At 43.3% G+C, this 14634-nt stretch overlaps 1 protein-coding gene across 2 annotated transcripts in view; it reads left to right on the top strand.

The window, feature by feature from the left end:
* The window catches only part of UBE4B (ubiquitination factor E4B), a 122507-nt gene that overhangs the window by 26737 nt on the left and 81136 nt on the right, over window positions 1-14634 (top strand). For both annotated transcript variants that reach the window (XM_078073805.1, XM_078073803.1), the window contains exon 2: window positions 13295-13481. In XM_078073805.1, coding sequence (XP_077929931.1) covers window positions 13295-13481 — 187 coding nt within the window. The remainder of the gene's footprint in view (window positions 1-13294; window positions 13482-14634) is intronic.

Here is a 14634-nt window from a genome sequence, read left to right as displayed (position 1 = left end):
GGAGGAGATGGGAAAAAATAGGAATTTATTATGTATCATTGCCATTTTCATTTATGTATCATTTGCACTTAATAATAATATCCATTGTAATGTAAATATGCCCAAATGGAATTATTGTGTGTGTCCTTTTGCAACCTGCTTTTCCAACTTAATTTTAAAAAGTACTGTGGTAAAACATATAAAAATAATTCTCCTTGGGGGCCCTGGCTGGCTCAGTCGGTGGGGCCTGTGACTCTTTATCTCAGGGTTGTGAGTTTGAGCCTCACAATGAGTGTGGAGATTGCTTAAAAACAAAATCTTTAAAAAAGAAAATCCTCCTTTTAAGAGCAGGAGATCTTGAAGTAAATAGAAAACCCGTTGGGGGCACCTGGGTGGCTCAGTCGGTTGAGCGTCTGCCCTTTGGCTCAGGTCATGATCCCAGGGTACTGGGATCGAGCCCCACGTCGGGCTCCCTGCTCAGCAGGGAGCCTCCTTTTCCCTCTCCCTCTGCTGCTCCCCTGCTTGTGCTCGCTCTCTCTCTTTCTGTCAAATAAATAAACAAAATCTTCAAAAAAAAAAAGAAAACACATTGCTTTCTTTTAAAGATACAGCAGTATTGAGCTCCGTGTGTATGCACGTGTGTATGCACGCATCTGTAACCTCCCCATGGAGCGGTAACAGATACCCCAGACTGAGTTGGGGTCTGAGTTGCCCTCCTTTGTGTCTTTTCTACTCTTATTACATCTCATGCAGACCTCGTCGTGCTGTATCATAATTGTTGGTTTTCGTCCATGTCTCTCCCCCGTGGATCTGGAAATCCTTGAGAGTGGGGATTACGGCTCAGGTGTTGTCTTATCTGGACTTCCTGCTACAGTGACTTCAGTGCACTTAATAAACCAATAAAAGACTGAATATGAGGGCAAGATTATGTTCATACGTCATTTTTGTTTGTTTTATTTGCTGGTAATCCGTATACTTTGGACCAGAAAATAGAAATGTTCTTTGTTTGAGGGGCGCCTGGGTGGCTCAGTCGTTAAGCGTCTGCCTTTGGCTCAGGTCATGGTCCCAGGGTCCTGGGATCGAGCCACGCATCGGGCTCCCTGCTCCGCGGGAAGCCTGCTTCTCCCTCCCCCACTCCCCCTGCTTGTGTTCCCTCTCTCTGTCAAATAAATAAATAAAATCTTCAAAAAAAAAAAAAAAAAAGAAATGTTCTTTGTTTGAGTGTACGCACTCATCAAAGAGGGAGCTTACTAATACTCCAGTATTGTTAGAGTTGAACACAGTATCTGAAATACTAACATTAATATATAAATTCATGAATTCGGGGCGCCTGGGTGGCTCAGTCGTTAAGCGGCTGCCTTTGGCTCAGGTCATGATCCCAGGGTCTTGGGATCGAGCCCCGCATCGGGCTCCCTGCTCAGCGGGAAGCCTGCTTCTCCCTCTCCCACTCCCCCTGCTTGTGTTCCCTCTCTCGCTGTGTCTCTCTCTGTCAAATAAGTAAATAAAATCTTAAAAAAAAAAAAATTCATTAATTCATAACTGATAATGAACAAGTACTCTGTCCTCAGGGGAGTGAGGCTGCCTCTATGTGAAGATCACTGTAACTTCAGAAGGGATTTTCTGCCATAAAGATCAGTGGGTTGTGGTTAACATCGGGTACTCCAGAGTTAGACTGCCTGGGTTCAATCTCCTCTTTCATTTTCTAGCTGTGTTGTTACCTTGAGCGAGTCATCTAACCTCTCTGAGTTCAGTTTCCTCATCTGTAAAATGGAAAGATAAATGTACTGATCTCTTTGGATTATTAACTAGGTTTATAAACTGAAGCCCTTAGAATAGCATCTGGCGCATGGTTTAAGGGTTGGGTAAGTGTTAATCATATTATTATTTTTTTAAATTTTATTTTATTATGTTACTTTAGTCACCATACATTATTACATCATTAGTTTTTGATGTAGTGTTCCATGATTCATTGTTTGCGTATAACACCCAGTGCTCCGTGCAATACGTGCCCTCCTTAATACCCATCACCGGGCTAACCCATCCCCTCACCTCCCTCCCCTCTAAAACTCTCAGTTTGTTTCTCAGAGTCCATAGTCTCTCATGGTTCGTCTCTCCCTCCGATCCCCCCCCTTCATTTTTCCTTCCTACTTTTTTTTTTTTTTAACATATAATGTATTATTTTTTCAGAGGTACAGGTCTGTGATTCATCAGTCTTACACAATTCACAGTGCTCACCATAGCACATACCCCCCCAATGTCCATCACCCAGCCACCCCATCCCTCCCACCCCCCTCCACTCCAGCAACCCTCAGTTTGTTTCCTGAGATTAAGGGTCTCTTATGGTTTGTCTTCCTCTCTGGTTTCATCTTGTTTCATTTCTCCCTCCCTTCCCCTATGATCCTCTGTCTTGTTTCTCAAATTCCTCATATCAGTGAGAGCATATGATAACTTCTCTTTCTCTGAAGTGTTAATCATATTATTAAAAATTACTGTTTTATCTTAGAGTTTCCAGCACCCTTCTGGAAGTAGTTGTCAGTGAGTAGCCTAGAAAACTTTATTATCTGAGTACTCAATTAGCTTCCTATTTGCAGGAGAGGAGGTAATGGGATTGTATTGAGAAGTAAGGAGATAATTACTTGTGTTCAGTTGAAATCTTTGAAGGAGAATTTAAGTCACTTCTTGCCATAATGTTAAAATTGAAGCAAAAAGTATTTTTGTAGGGGAACCTGGCTGGCTCAGTCGGTAGAGCATGGGACCCTTAATCTCAGGGTCCTGAATTCAAGATCCACATTGGGTATGGGGCCTACTTAAAAAAAAAAAGAAAAGATTTTTCTATATTTTTGGACTCATGTATAATAGGGTGACAGTAGCAGATTGAATTTAATATATTTTTTCAAATGGGGGAGGGATTTAGATGACAAGAGTCTTGGAGCTTTTGAGTGCAAATTAATTTAAAATGGTGAATTTTTAAAAGGCAACTGGTGAACTTTTGGTCACAGAGGTGTGATGTTCGGATTTGAATTCATTTACTCTGAGATACAAAACCAGCAATAATCAAAATAAGAGACATCTCCAGGACACCATTCCAAAGAGTAAATATTCAAACGTGTTTATGTTGGAATTCAATTTTTTTTTAGTATTGAAAGATGCTTTTGTAGAATGACTATTTACTAAATTTAAAACAATGCTTTTTGGATTTACCGCTCCTCCCCCCGCAAAAAAAAAAAAACCCGCTAGAAATAAGAGGAACAGTTTGGCCCATTCTGTCAGAGCCTCTGCCCCACGCCACCGCAGAGGCCCTTGCTGTTTTGAACAGTAGCTGTTTTCAGTCTATTTTTAGTTGATCAGGAACATGAGAGTAGGAAATGCATCAAGATAGAACAGTTCTGGGGAAAGCCCTATTTTAATGTCACTTGTGAAATGAGGACTCAAATAGTCAAGACCAGAAAAACTCTAGAAATGAGATTTCATGATCTGTATGTTTGAGTTTGAGTTGTGGTTCAGGACATAAGTTGAGGAATTGGAAGTTCCTTTTTTATGCTTTTGGTATTTTTTCTTTGTGACATCTGGGAAAACCAAATCCTTTCAAAAAGGACTTGTTTAACTTAAGAGAGGTTATACCAATCTTATGTGCTTGGTGTTAAAAAGTAGAGTAAGCAAAGAGAAAAAAAGTTTAAGAATATTTTGATGTGCTGAGCTATTTTTAGTTTGTGTCTCATATGTTGTGATGTTCTGTTTGTGATAAAAGTGAGGTCACATCTCTTAATAGTCAAATTAATTAGATAAGCCCTTATACCTTCGGTTGCTCAAAGCCATCTCCTGGGGGTCTCCTGTCTAGATAGTCCCTGGGTCTTTGGGCTGCTAAACCAGTTCATGGCCACCCCTGTCATAGAAGGTGGTCAGTCCCCGGAAGGGCACTGTCCTCCGTTGAGTGCTGTGCAGGCGGCTCAGACTGCTGGCCCTTTCGTGGTTCCTTCTCCTCTTCCCAGTAGGTCTTTTAAGATGGTGGTGGGTGAGGACTGGTTTTATCAGTCATCTCCTACCAGTTCGTGTCATGCACGGACCTGCCTGTGTCCCTTACTGCACTCTGTCTTCGTTAATAGTCCACAGTGTATTTCACAGAGTCCTGATTCTTCACTCCTTTTTCTTTTCTTTCCTTTCCTTTTCTTTCCTTTTCTCTTTCTTTCTTTCTCTTTCTTTCCTCCCTTCCTTCCTTCCTTCCTTCCTTCCTCCTTTCCTTCTCCTTCCCCTTCTCCTTTGTGGAGTGTTGGAGGCAGGGATTGGGGAACACCAGTGCAGTGGAAATCTTTCTTGGAAAACTTCCTTCCTTCAAACCCATATTGCAGTGAGTCAGGACATTTATTCTATGTTTGTTTCACCCAGGAGAACATTTAAATTTAACATCTCAGGCTGAACTTGGCACCAGATTTAAAAGTGGCTTTATAGGGTGCTTGGGTGGCTCAGTCGTTAAGCGTCTGCCTTCGGCTCCGGTCATGGTCCCAGGGTCCTGGGATCAACTCCCACATCGGGCTCCCTGCTCAGCGGGAAGCCTGCTTCTCCCTCTCCCACTCCCTCTGTTTGTGTTCCTTCTCTCGCTGTGTCTCTCTCTGTCAAATAAATAAATACAATCTTAAAAAAAAAAAGTGGCTTTATATTTTTTTTAAAAACAACATGTGTGCTTTTTCAAAATAATGATAATATAAATTCCTAAACACTAAATTTCATGTGCAAGACATTTTCTAGTACTTTTCGGGGCACCTGGGTGGCTCAGTCATTGGGCATCTGCCTTCGGCTCAGGTCATGATCCCGGGGTCCTGGGATCGAGCCCCGCATCGGGCTCCCTGCTCGGCGGGAAGCCTGCTTCTCCCTCTCCCCACTCCCCCAGCTTGTGTTCCCTCTCTCACTGTCTCTGTCAAATGAATAAATAAAATCTTTTAAAAAAAAGACATTTTCTAGTACTTTTCATTTATTCTTTCATTAACTCAGCAACTATTTAGAGAGCACCTTCCGCGTGCCAGGTACTCCTCTCGGCACCGGTGAGGCGTCAGAGAGAAAACAGAGAAGTCCTTGCATTAAGAAAGCTAGAGTCGGGGAATGGTGAATAAGCAGTACATAAACAACATCACGTATATAGGCGGTCAGACACGAGCCATGGAGAAAAATGAAGTAGAAAACAGGGCACAGAGGGTGGTTTTCTCACAACTCTTGGAGGCTACGGTTTTTACCCCACCGTACAGATGTGGAAACTGAAGCACAGGGAGGGTTAAGTGACTTACCTTTTCTTTTTTTTTAAGATTTTATTTATTTATTTGACAGAGAGACAGCGAGAGAGGGAACACAAGCAGCAGGAGTGGGAGAGGGAGAAGCAGGCTTCCCGCGGAGCAGGGAGCCCAATGCGGGGCTCGATCCCAGGACCCTGGGATCATGACCTGAGCCACCCGGGTGCCCCTATTTTTAAAGATTTTATTTATTTGAGAGAGAGGGAGAGCACAGAGGGAGAAGCAGACTCCCTGCTGAGCAGAGAGCCCGATGCAGGGCTCGATCCCAGGACCCCGAGATCATGACCTGAGCCGAAGGCAGACGCTTCACCGATTGAGCCACCGAGGCGCCCCAATAAACAAAATCTTTAAAAAAAATAAAATTGTATCATGTTGGAAACATAAAAAAGACTACATTTGACATTTAAGTTATGAAGAACAAGATGAATACCCACAGACCCGCTACCCACATTGAAAGTGTGCAGCCCAGCGAATTTTCATACAGTGGACACACCTGTGAAACTAGTGTCATTTTAAAAAACAAGACCATCACCGGCACCCTAGAAGCTTGCTCATGCTGCTTTTTTCTTGTTTGTGAACTTGATATAAATGGAATCATGCAATCTGTGCTTCTTTATATGTAGCTGCTTCTGCTTAATATTGTTTGTGAGAGTCATCCAGGCTGTTGTGTAGAACACCAGCTCATTCATTTGATCGCTCCCTGGATTCCAGAGTAGGAATGTACCACCATTCATTTATCCTCACCGTAGTTTTTAGAGCACTTTTACATATACCACCCCATAACAGCTACCTGGGAAAGCTATTTAGGGCTGAGTTTATTATCCCTGTTTCCTAGCTGGGAAAGAGTTAAGTGTGTTATCCAAGATGACAGCAAGTGTGGCCAATCTGTGGTGGCACCAGAACGCAGGTTTCCTGACGGATCCTGGGTTCACGTCACTCTGCTGCAACCACATTTCCTGTTGCGTCGTGCATGTAACAGCACTGGGGTCTGTAGCCCATCTGTCTTCAGACGCTTCCATCTTTCCTTCTCTTCCTTGGCAGGGTGGACTCACTCCCCTCCCCTCCCCCCACTTATGCTCTTTTGTTTTTTTCTTTTTTTTTTTACAGTAAAAAGATCTCAGGAATCGGTACTTCCAGTCTCCCATTCTTTGTTGGACCTGCTCCGGTCAAGCTTTCAGCCCCTACATTCCATCAGAATAGGTCTTGGTGAGGCCCTCAGTTCCCACCTCATTGCCAATTCCAACCAGCAACTCTTCAGTCTTCACATTGCTCAGCCTGTCCACAGAGTGATGTTAATCGCCGTTGAAAGTCTCTGACTGGTTCCTAGGAAGCCGGGGTCAGTTCTCCTGGTGAACCCAGAGGCCTCCCGACACCATTCTCAGTCTCCTCTATTGGTGTCACCTCCCTTCCCCTCCCCCACTCCAGTTGTTGGTGTGTTGCAGGGCTTCATCCTCAGACTCCTGAATCACCACACAGTGCCTAGGTGACCTCATCCTGGCTCACGGCTCTTCGTGCTGTCTGGAAGCTAACAGCTGTCCAAGGGTCATCCTAACCTGCCCTCTCCTGCACGTCAGATCATGTTTTCATTTTAATTGCTATTTATTTAATGACTATTTATTTATTTTTAAAAGATTGTATTTCTTTTTTCTTTTTTTAAAAAGATTTATTTATTTATCTGACAGGACACAGCGAGAGAGGGAACACAAGCAGGGGGAGTGGGAGAGGGAGAAGCAGGCTTCCTGAGGAGCAGGGAGCCTGATGCAGGGCTCGATCCTAGGACCCTGGGATTATGACCTGAGCTGAAGGCAGATGCCTAACGACTGAGCCACCCAGGCACCCCAAAAGATTGTATTTCTTTATTTGAGAGCGAGAGAGAGAGCACAAACAGGGGAGGGGCAGAGGGAGAGGGAGAAGCAGACTCCCCGCTGAGCGGGGAACCCGACCCAGGACTTGATCCCAGGACCCTGTGATCATGACCTGAGCCGAAGGTAGACGCTGAACCGACTGAGCCACCCAGGCGCCCCCCTAATTACTATCGTATACTCAATTAAAAAAATCATAGAATTCACACAAAGACAACTCCATCTGCATGTTTAATAATCATGTTTCTAGAATAACTTTTATCTCCTCCTTCCCTCCCATGTTTTTTACCGTTGTCTTTGTCTCAGTAAACTGATTTGATAAGTTGCTTGGGCCCAGGACATTGGTGTCAGCCTTATTACCTCCTTTGGTTCTGTTCTACTTAAATCCAGTCCATCAGCAAATCCTGTGAGCTGGCGCTCTGCCTTCAAAGTATATCCCAGTTGACCACTCACCACGATTTTCACAGCCACCCACTTGTGTTTAGGTCGTCGGCATCCTCCTACGTAGCCTCTCTGCCTATTTCCTTTCTCCCCTACAGTTTATTCTCCATAGCAGCCAAAACAATAATTTAAAAATGTAGGTTGAATTATGTCACTTTTCTGGTCAAAACCCCCTGGCAGCTTCCTAGTGTTTTCACCGTGGCTACAAGGCCCCTTCATGCCTCCGATCTCATCATCAGCTGTTTCTTTCTTTCTTTCTTTTTTTTTAAGATTCTATTTATCTATTTGACAGAGAGAGACAGCAAGAGAGGGAACACAAGCAGGGGGAGTGGGAGAGGGAGAAGCAGGCTTCCCGCCGAGCAGGACGCCCGATGCGGGGCTCGATCCCAGGACCCTGGGGTCATGACTTGAGCCGAAGGCAGCCGCTTAACGACTGAGCCGCCCAGGTGCCCCTCATCATCAGCTGTTTCTATCTTGCTCATTTTGCTCCAGCCACACAAGGCTTGCTGACCTTGAACATGAGTCAAGCACACTCCCACCATACTTCCCAGATACCTACCTGGTTTCCTTCCTCTCTTCCTTCATGTTTGCAGACGCCTTATCAGAGAGGCCTTTCCATCCACCTTATATAAAAATCGCAGCACCCTCCCCCCAGCATGCCCTGCTGTCCCTCCCTCTCCTACTTTATTTCTTTCTAATGGTGCTCATAACCACCTGGCATTCTCTTTGTTAATTTGGCTCTTGTGTTTTTGGCCTCCGCTAGAATCTGAGCAGCATGAGAGCAGGAACTGTTCAGTTTACTCTCCCGTACTTGATGAGTATTTGCTGAATGAGTGGCTATCTGAAGAGGAGTTAATGGCCGAAGTCTGAAACTCCGTCTGGGCTTTGAATTTTCAGTTAAACACTCTTCTGTGTGGCTTTACTGCTTCGCTTGTCTTGCTTCCCTGTATTACTTTTTCCCGTTGTTCAGTGTGTACAGAGCTGTTATGTGCCTGGCACAACACTCAGTGCTGGAGATAACACCAGTGAAAACAACATAGCCATGGTTTTCTCATTGAGCTTCCGTTCTACTAGGGAAACAGATGGTAAGCAAGACAATAAGAAATGGATAATGTAATGACAGGGGTGCCTGGATGGCTCAGTTGGTTAAGCATCGGACTCTTGGTTTCAGCTCAGGTCATGATCTCGGGTTCGTGGGATCGAGCCCCACATGGGGCTCTGCCCTCAGCATAGAGTCTGCTTGTCCCTCTCCCTCTGCCACTCCCCCTGCTCATGGGTGCATGGGCGTGCACGCTCGCTGTCTCTCTCTCTAAAATAAATAAATAAATCTTAAAAAAACAAAAGAAATAGGTAATGTAATTACAGACCATGCAGAGTGCTTAAAGCATGTGATCGGAGGGCTACAATATCAGTGAGTGTGGAGGGGAGGATAGTGCTAGATAAAGTGATCAGGGAAGTCCTCTAGAAGGAGGTGATATTTAAGCTGAGAATGGAAAGAAGAGAAAGAACCAGCCATGCCAAAAATTAGAAAAATTGCTTCTAGGCTTAAGGAATTGCAAGTGGCTGAAGGAAAGCTAGAGCTTAAGATGCTCTAGGAGGTGTCAGAGGGCCAGTGTGGCTGCCGCCTAGCGTGGCATACGAGGAGCCTTGGAGAGACAGCCGGTGGCTCCGTAGGACACGGTGAGGACTTGGTTTTTATTCCAAGTGCAGTGGGAAGCCATTGAATGGTTTGAGCAGGGGAGGGTGGTTTGTGTTTTTAAAGAATTACTGTGATTGCTGTGTGGAGAATAGATTGTAGGGGGAAGTAGGATAACATGCTTTCTTATCACTTAGGATTTTATTTTATACTTAGATTTTGAAAATCGCCCCAGCCCTTGGCAACAGCTATTCTGCTTTCTGTCTCTATGAATTTGACTACTCTGGGTACCTTATATAAATGGAATGATACAGTACTTTTCTTTCTCTGACTGGCTGATTTCACTTAGCCTCGTGTCCTCAAGATTCATCTGTGTTGCAACACATGTCAGAACATCCTTCCTTTTTAAGGCTGAATACTGTTCCATTGTGTGTATGTGCCACATTTTGTTTATCCATTTATCCATTGATGGACACTTGGGTTGCTCTTGCTAATAATGCTGCTGTGAACATGGGTGAACAGCTCGCTGTTTAAGTCCCTGCTTTCATTTCTCTTGGGTACTTCCTAGGAGTGGAATTACTGGATCCTATGGTAATTCTATTATTAATTTTTTGAAGAACCACCCAGCTGTTTAAAATGGTGGCTGCACCACTTGACATTCCCACCACCGGTGCACAAGGGCTCCAGTTTCTCCACATCCTCACGAACACTTGTTATTTTATGGTTTTTCGATGGCAGCCATCTTAATAGGTATGAGGTGTTATCTCATTGTGGTTTGATTTGCATTTCAGAAATCTAAAACCTTGAAAGTGTTTAAAGAAAGGAATGTGGAGCCTTTGCTTTTACCAGGCCAGAGTGGACACAGATAGATTCCTTGGGACCTTTCGCAGACGGCCTGGTGAGAAAGGGTGGTGGCCTGGATAGGGTGGTGGCAGAGGAGCTGAGGGGAGAGGGTGGACCCAGGTCGAAGGAGCAGAGCTTGGTGATAAACTGGGTGTTTGAGGAGATGAGGGGAGGCGAGGAAACAGTGAACAAAAATCCTGGGTCTCTGGCTTGAGTAATTGGATCGGGAATTTCTGGTCCATGTTCCCCACCCTCCAACCCAGGTAAGTGTTCATGAAACACTTCAGTCATTTCTTTCAGTGAGGTTTTTCGTCTCAATCCCACTTCTCCCTTGGATGATTTGTGATGACCTTCACCGTTCGCTGTTCAGCTCAGGTCAGGGAGCGCTGAGCACCTGTTACAGAGCAGGTGCGATGCTTGACAGGAGGGAGATAAGGATGAATAGGAGAAGGTGGTCTGGCTCTCAGAGGTTTGGTCTCAGGACTCCTTTATGCGCTTACGAAACCATGAAGATCTCAAAGAGCTTTTGTTTAGGTGGGTTCTATTCATTGATATTTACCATAATAGAAATAAAAAGTGAGAAACCTAAACAAAATAATAAAAACATTGTATGTTAATATAAATAATATATCTTTAATGACAAAAACTACCTTTTCCAAAACAACATGTTTAGTGACAAAAGTTGACATTATCTTCACTTCTGCAAGCCTTTTAAATGTCCGATTTGCTAGAATACAGCTGAATTCTCATATTAAATTCCGTATTTAAGTTGTTGCAACATGACATGTCACATAGTCTCTGGAAAACTCCACTGGACACTTGAGAATGAGAGCGAAAGAGGCAGATGTCTTAGTGATACTGTAAAAATAGCTTTGGCCTCAGCATACCCTCTGCAAGGGTCTTGGAGATCCCCAGAGATCCCCAGACCATTGGATTAGTGGTGAGGGCATATGCTCTGGAGCTAGATTACATGAGCTTACATTCCAGCTCTGCCACTTATAATTAGGCAAGGATGTAACCTCTGTGCCTCAGTTTGCTCATATATAAAATGGGCATAAGTACCCACAGAGGCTCATTATAGGGGTTAAATGAGTATGGATTTATAAAGTGTTGAGAACATTGCTAGAAGACAAAGTGCCACATCAGTGTTTATTTTAATTTTATTATTATTTTTTAAATTTGTAATCTCTGCCCCCAACATGGGGCTTGAACTCACAACTCTGAGGTCAAGAGTTGCATGTCCAACCAACTGAGCCAGCCGGGCGCTCCTCAGTGTTTATTTTTAATAATTAAGACCTGATCTTTCCTTCAAGGGATTTAATCTAGTGAAATAGATAGATGAACAACCAGACAACTTGAGGATTTTGTGTAAGTTCGTTGATAGATGTATTTGCAGCAGGGGCATAGGAGTGGGTTTCTCAACTTTGGGGTCAAGAATCCTTGGTCCTTGGTTGTGTGAACAATAGAAGGAGCAGATTTTCTGCAGTGTTAGAATGACAGATTCTTAGTTCAGATGAGGTCCATCCCAGTTAGCATTTGTCTTAGGTTAACTTTTTCATCTTCCTTATTTGTAAAGGAATGAGTGGAGCAGCCTAGTTGGTTTGCTTCTTTGATGCCTATGTAGAGCCAGAAGCCTTTCACAGTAGTTAGATGTCCTCACTGCCTGGGACAGCAGGTGGTCAGTGAGAGTTTATTGCCTGGTTATAAATTAATGATTATCAAAATGTGAGGGAAACATTTCTGGGATCCACTGGGATTTTGTGGTAGATATTTGTAATCACTGGATAACTCTGGGGTATTATTATAAGGAAGAAGTGGCAGATTATATTTTTATTGCAATTAAGTAAGACAAATTGAATTGCTTTGCACCTGAAAGTGATGGCAAAATTTGGGTCTTAGTGTAATGTTTGTTACTTTTGAAACTTTTGCTTTAGTAAATTAAATTGGGTATTTATTTGAGAAACAAGACAGAGGATCATAGGGGAAGGGAGGGAAAAAATGAAACAAGACAAAACCAGAGAGGGAGACAAACCACAAGAAACTCTTAATCTCAGGAAACAAACTGAGGGTTGCTGGAGTGAAGGGGGTGGGAGGGATGGGATGGCTGGGTGATGGACATCAGGGAGGGTAGGTACTATGGTGAGCGCTGTGAATTATGTAAGACTGATGAATCACAGACCTGTACCCCTGAAACAAATAATATATGTTAATAAAAAAAATAAGTGAAAAAATAAAATCTCACCTATTTAGGGGAACCCGGGTGGCTTAGTTGGTTGAGTATCTGACTCTTGATTTCTGCTCAGGTCATGATCTTAAGGGTCGTGAGATCGAGCCCTGCGTTGGGCTCTGCGTTGGTGTGGAGACTGCTTGGAATTCTCTCTCTCCCTCTCCCTCTGCCCTTTCCCCCACCCCCTTCTCTTAAAAAAAAAAAAACAAACAACACACACACAAAAAACAACTCACCTATCTCACCTATTTAAAATAACCAAGTTACGTGGTTTTATTAAAATAACAAGCTTCGGGGTGCCTGGGTGGCTCAGTCGTTAAGCGCCTGCCTTCGGCTCAGGTCATGATCCCAGGGTCCTGGGATCGAGCCCCGCATCGGGCTCCCTGCTCGGCGGGAAGCCTGCTTCTCCCTCTCCCTCTCCCCATTTGTTGTGTTCCTTCTCTCACTGTATCTCTCTTTGCCAAATAAATAAATAAAATCTTTAAAAAATAAAAAAATAAAATAACAAGCTTCCGTGTGTTTAAAAGTGTAGTATGGCAGATTCACGCTATCGGTTAAGGAAGTGTGATAAACAGGGATTGTAAGGCAGTAAGATGCAGTTTTTATTTTTTTTCTTAAAATTTTTTATTTATTCATTTGAGACACACAGATACAGAGAGAGAGAGAGCATGAGCAGGGGGAGAAGCAGAAGGAGAGGGAGAAGCAGGCTCCCTGCTGAGCAGGGAGCCGGATACGGGGCTCAATCCCAGGACCCTGGGATCACGACCTGAGCTGAAGGCAGACGCTTAACCATCTGAGCCACCCAGGCGCCCCAAGATGCAGTTTTTAAAAAGTGAGGTGGTAGTTTGTGAAAGTACTGGTATGCCAAGTTATTACTTGTCTTGGATGAGTCCTTTTTTCTCAAAGCATATTTAGTTGTTAAGCTCTGGTGTGGTTTTCGATGCTTACTGACAACGTTAATGTTGTTCTTAGGCAGAATTGTGTTTCTACAGTTGAGTTATAGAATGTCTTTTCTCCCCTTTTGTAGATCCGACGGAGGCGCCTTGCACGACTTGCTGGTGGACAGACCTCCCAGCCGACCACCCCGCTCACCTCGCCCCAGAGGGAGAACCCTCTAGGGCCTCCTATAGCAGCATCAGCCCCAGGCCCCTCCCAGAGCCTTGGTCTCAATGTCCACAACATGACCCCAGCTACCTCCCCAATAGGTGCATCAGGTAAGCCTCACTTTCATACCTGGGACACGTTTATAATTTCAGTCATGGCTTTCTAGGAAGCTTATGGTTGTGACATTTTCACAGCAGGGTAAAATGAATTGCACAGCAGCTTTTTAAAATCCTGCAAGCAAAAAAAAAAAAAAAAATTCTGCAAGCAGTAGTTTAAAAGATTAAGATCATTATATTGTGTTTTGTTAATCTCTATTCATTTTTATGGTGATCTGTTAAAACTAATTGTTTTCCTTTCCATAACTTTCATCCTTTGTTTCAAACAGAGTCAGGTCTTAATCTCTGATGGCAAGGCGATTAAGACTTAATTTGACTCAGCTGATTTTATGAGTTTGGTTGGTGCTTTTCTTTTATGATAAAATCATCTGAAAATGCAAGATTGAAATAATGGTCAAAATAACAAGCCTCTAATTATGGATTTCCTTGTCTTCATTTTACATTGTCTTGTAACTCTTTCTCTGAATTTTCAGGGTATAAAAGTTTATCTGATGGGATGTTTTATAGCTATCTCATTGACAATTTAACTGTTGTGAAAATTTCTTTCTTTATGATTAATGGGCTCACAGTTGATATCCATGATTGTCTTTGTTGGGAAACAGTGATACTGACGCATACTGTATATTTGAAAATACCTGTCTTTTATCAAGTGAACTTTTCTACTGAACATAAGAATTATTACCATTATAATAAGTATTATAATTAGGATTCTAATTTTGAAAAAGCAGGTGCATTCAGATCTGCATTCTTCATCATCATGTCATTGACTAATTTAATATGATTGTTAGTTCTGCAGTCATGTACAGCACTCCCTTAGTTGCCTTCCACATAATGTCTTTCTGAACTAGGTAACTCGTCAATTAAGAGTATTTGCAGAGTTTCTGTTACCATAGCTCTTGTTAGGCATTGTGGTAGACTCTTCCCCATGTAAATATAAATGCTTATACATCCTTCTGTTGATTATAAAAGTGAGAGATGCTTAGGCCACATCATCAGTTAGTAATAAACAGTGCCTTTGCCTGAAAGGTCTCCCCTGTACACCTTTGAGAAGCCGTGATGGTCTTCTGGCAGGGGAAGGGCTCGGGATCCTAGTTGGGTTTTTGCCCTTTCCTTAGAGACAGTGCTACCAACAGTGCCGTTTGTCTCA

The sequence above is a fragment of the Halichoerus grypus genome, chromosome 5, assembly GCF_964656455.1.
Source record: "Halichoerus grypus chromosome 5, mHalGry1.hap1.1, whole genome shotgun sequence".
NCBI classification, from domain to species: Eukaryota; Metazoa; Chordata; class Mammalia; order Carnivora; family Phocidae; genus Halichoerus; species Halichoerus grypus.
The sequence above is the reverse complement of the archived record's forward strand: the minus strand, read 5'-3'. Positions and strand labels throughout refer to the sequence as shown.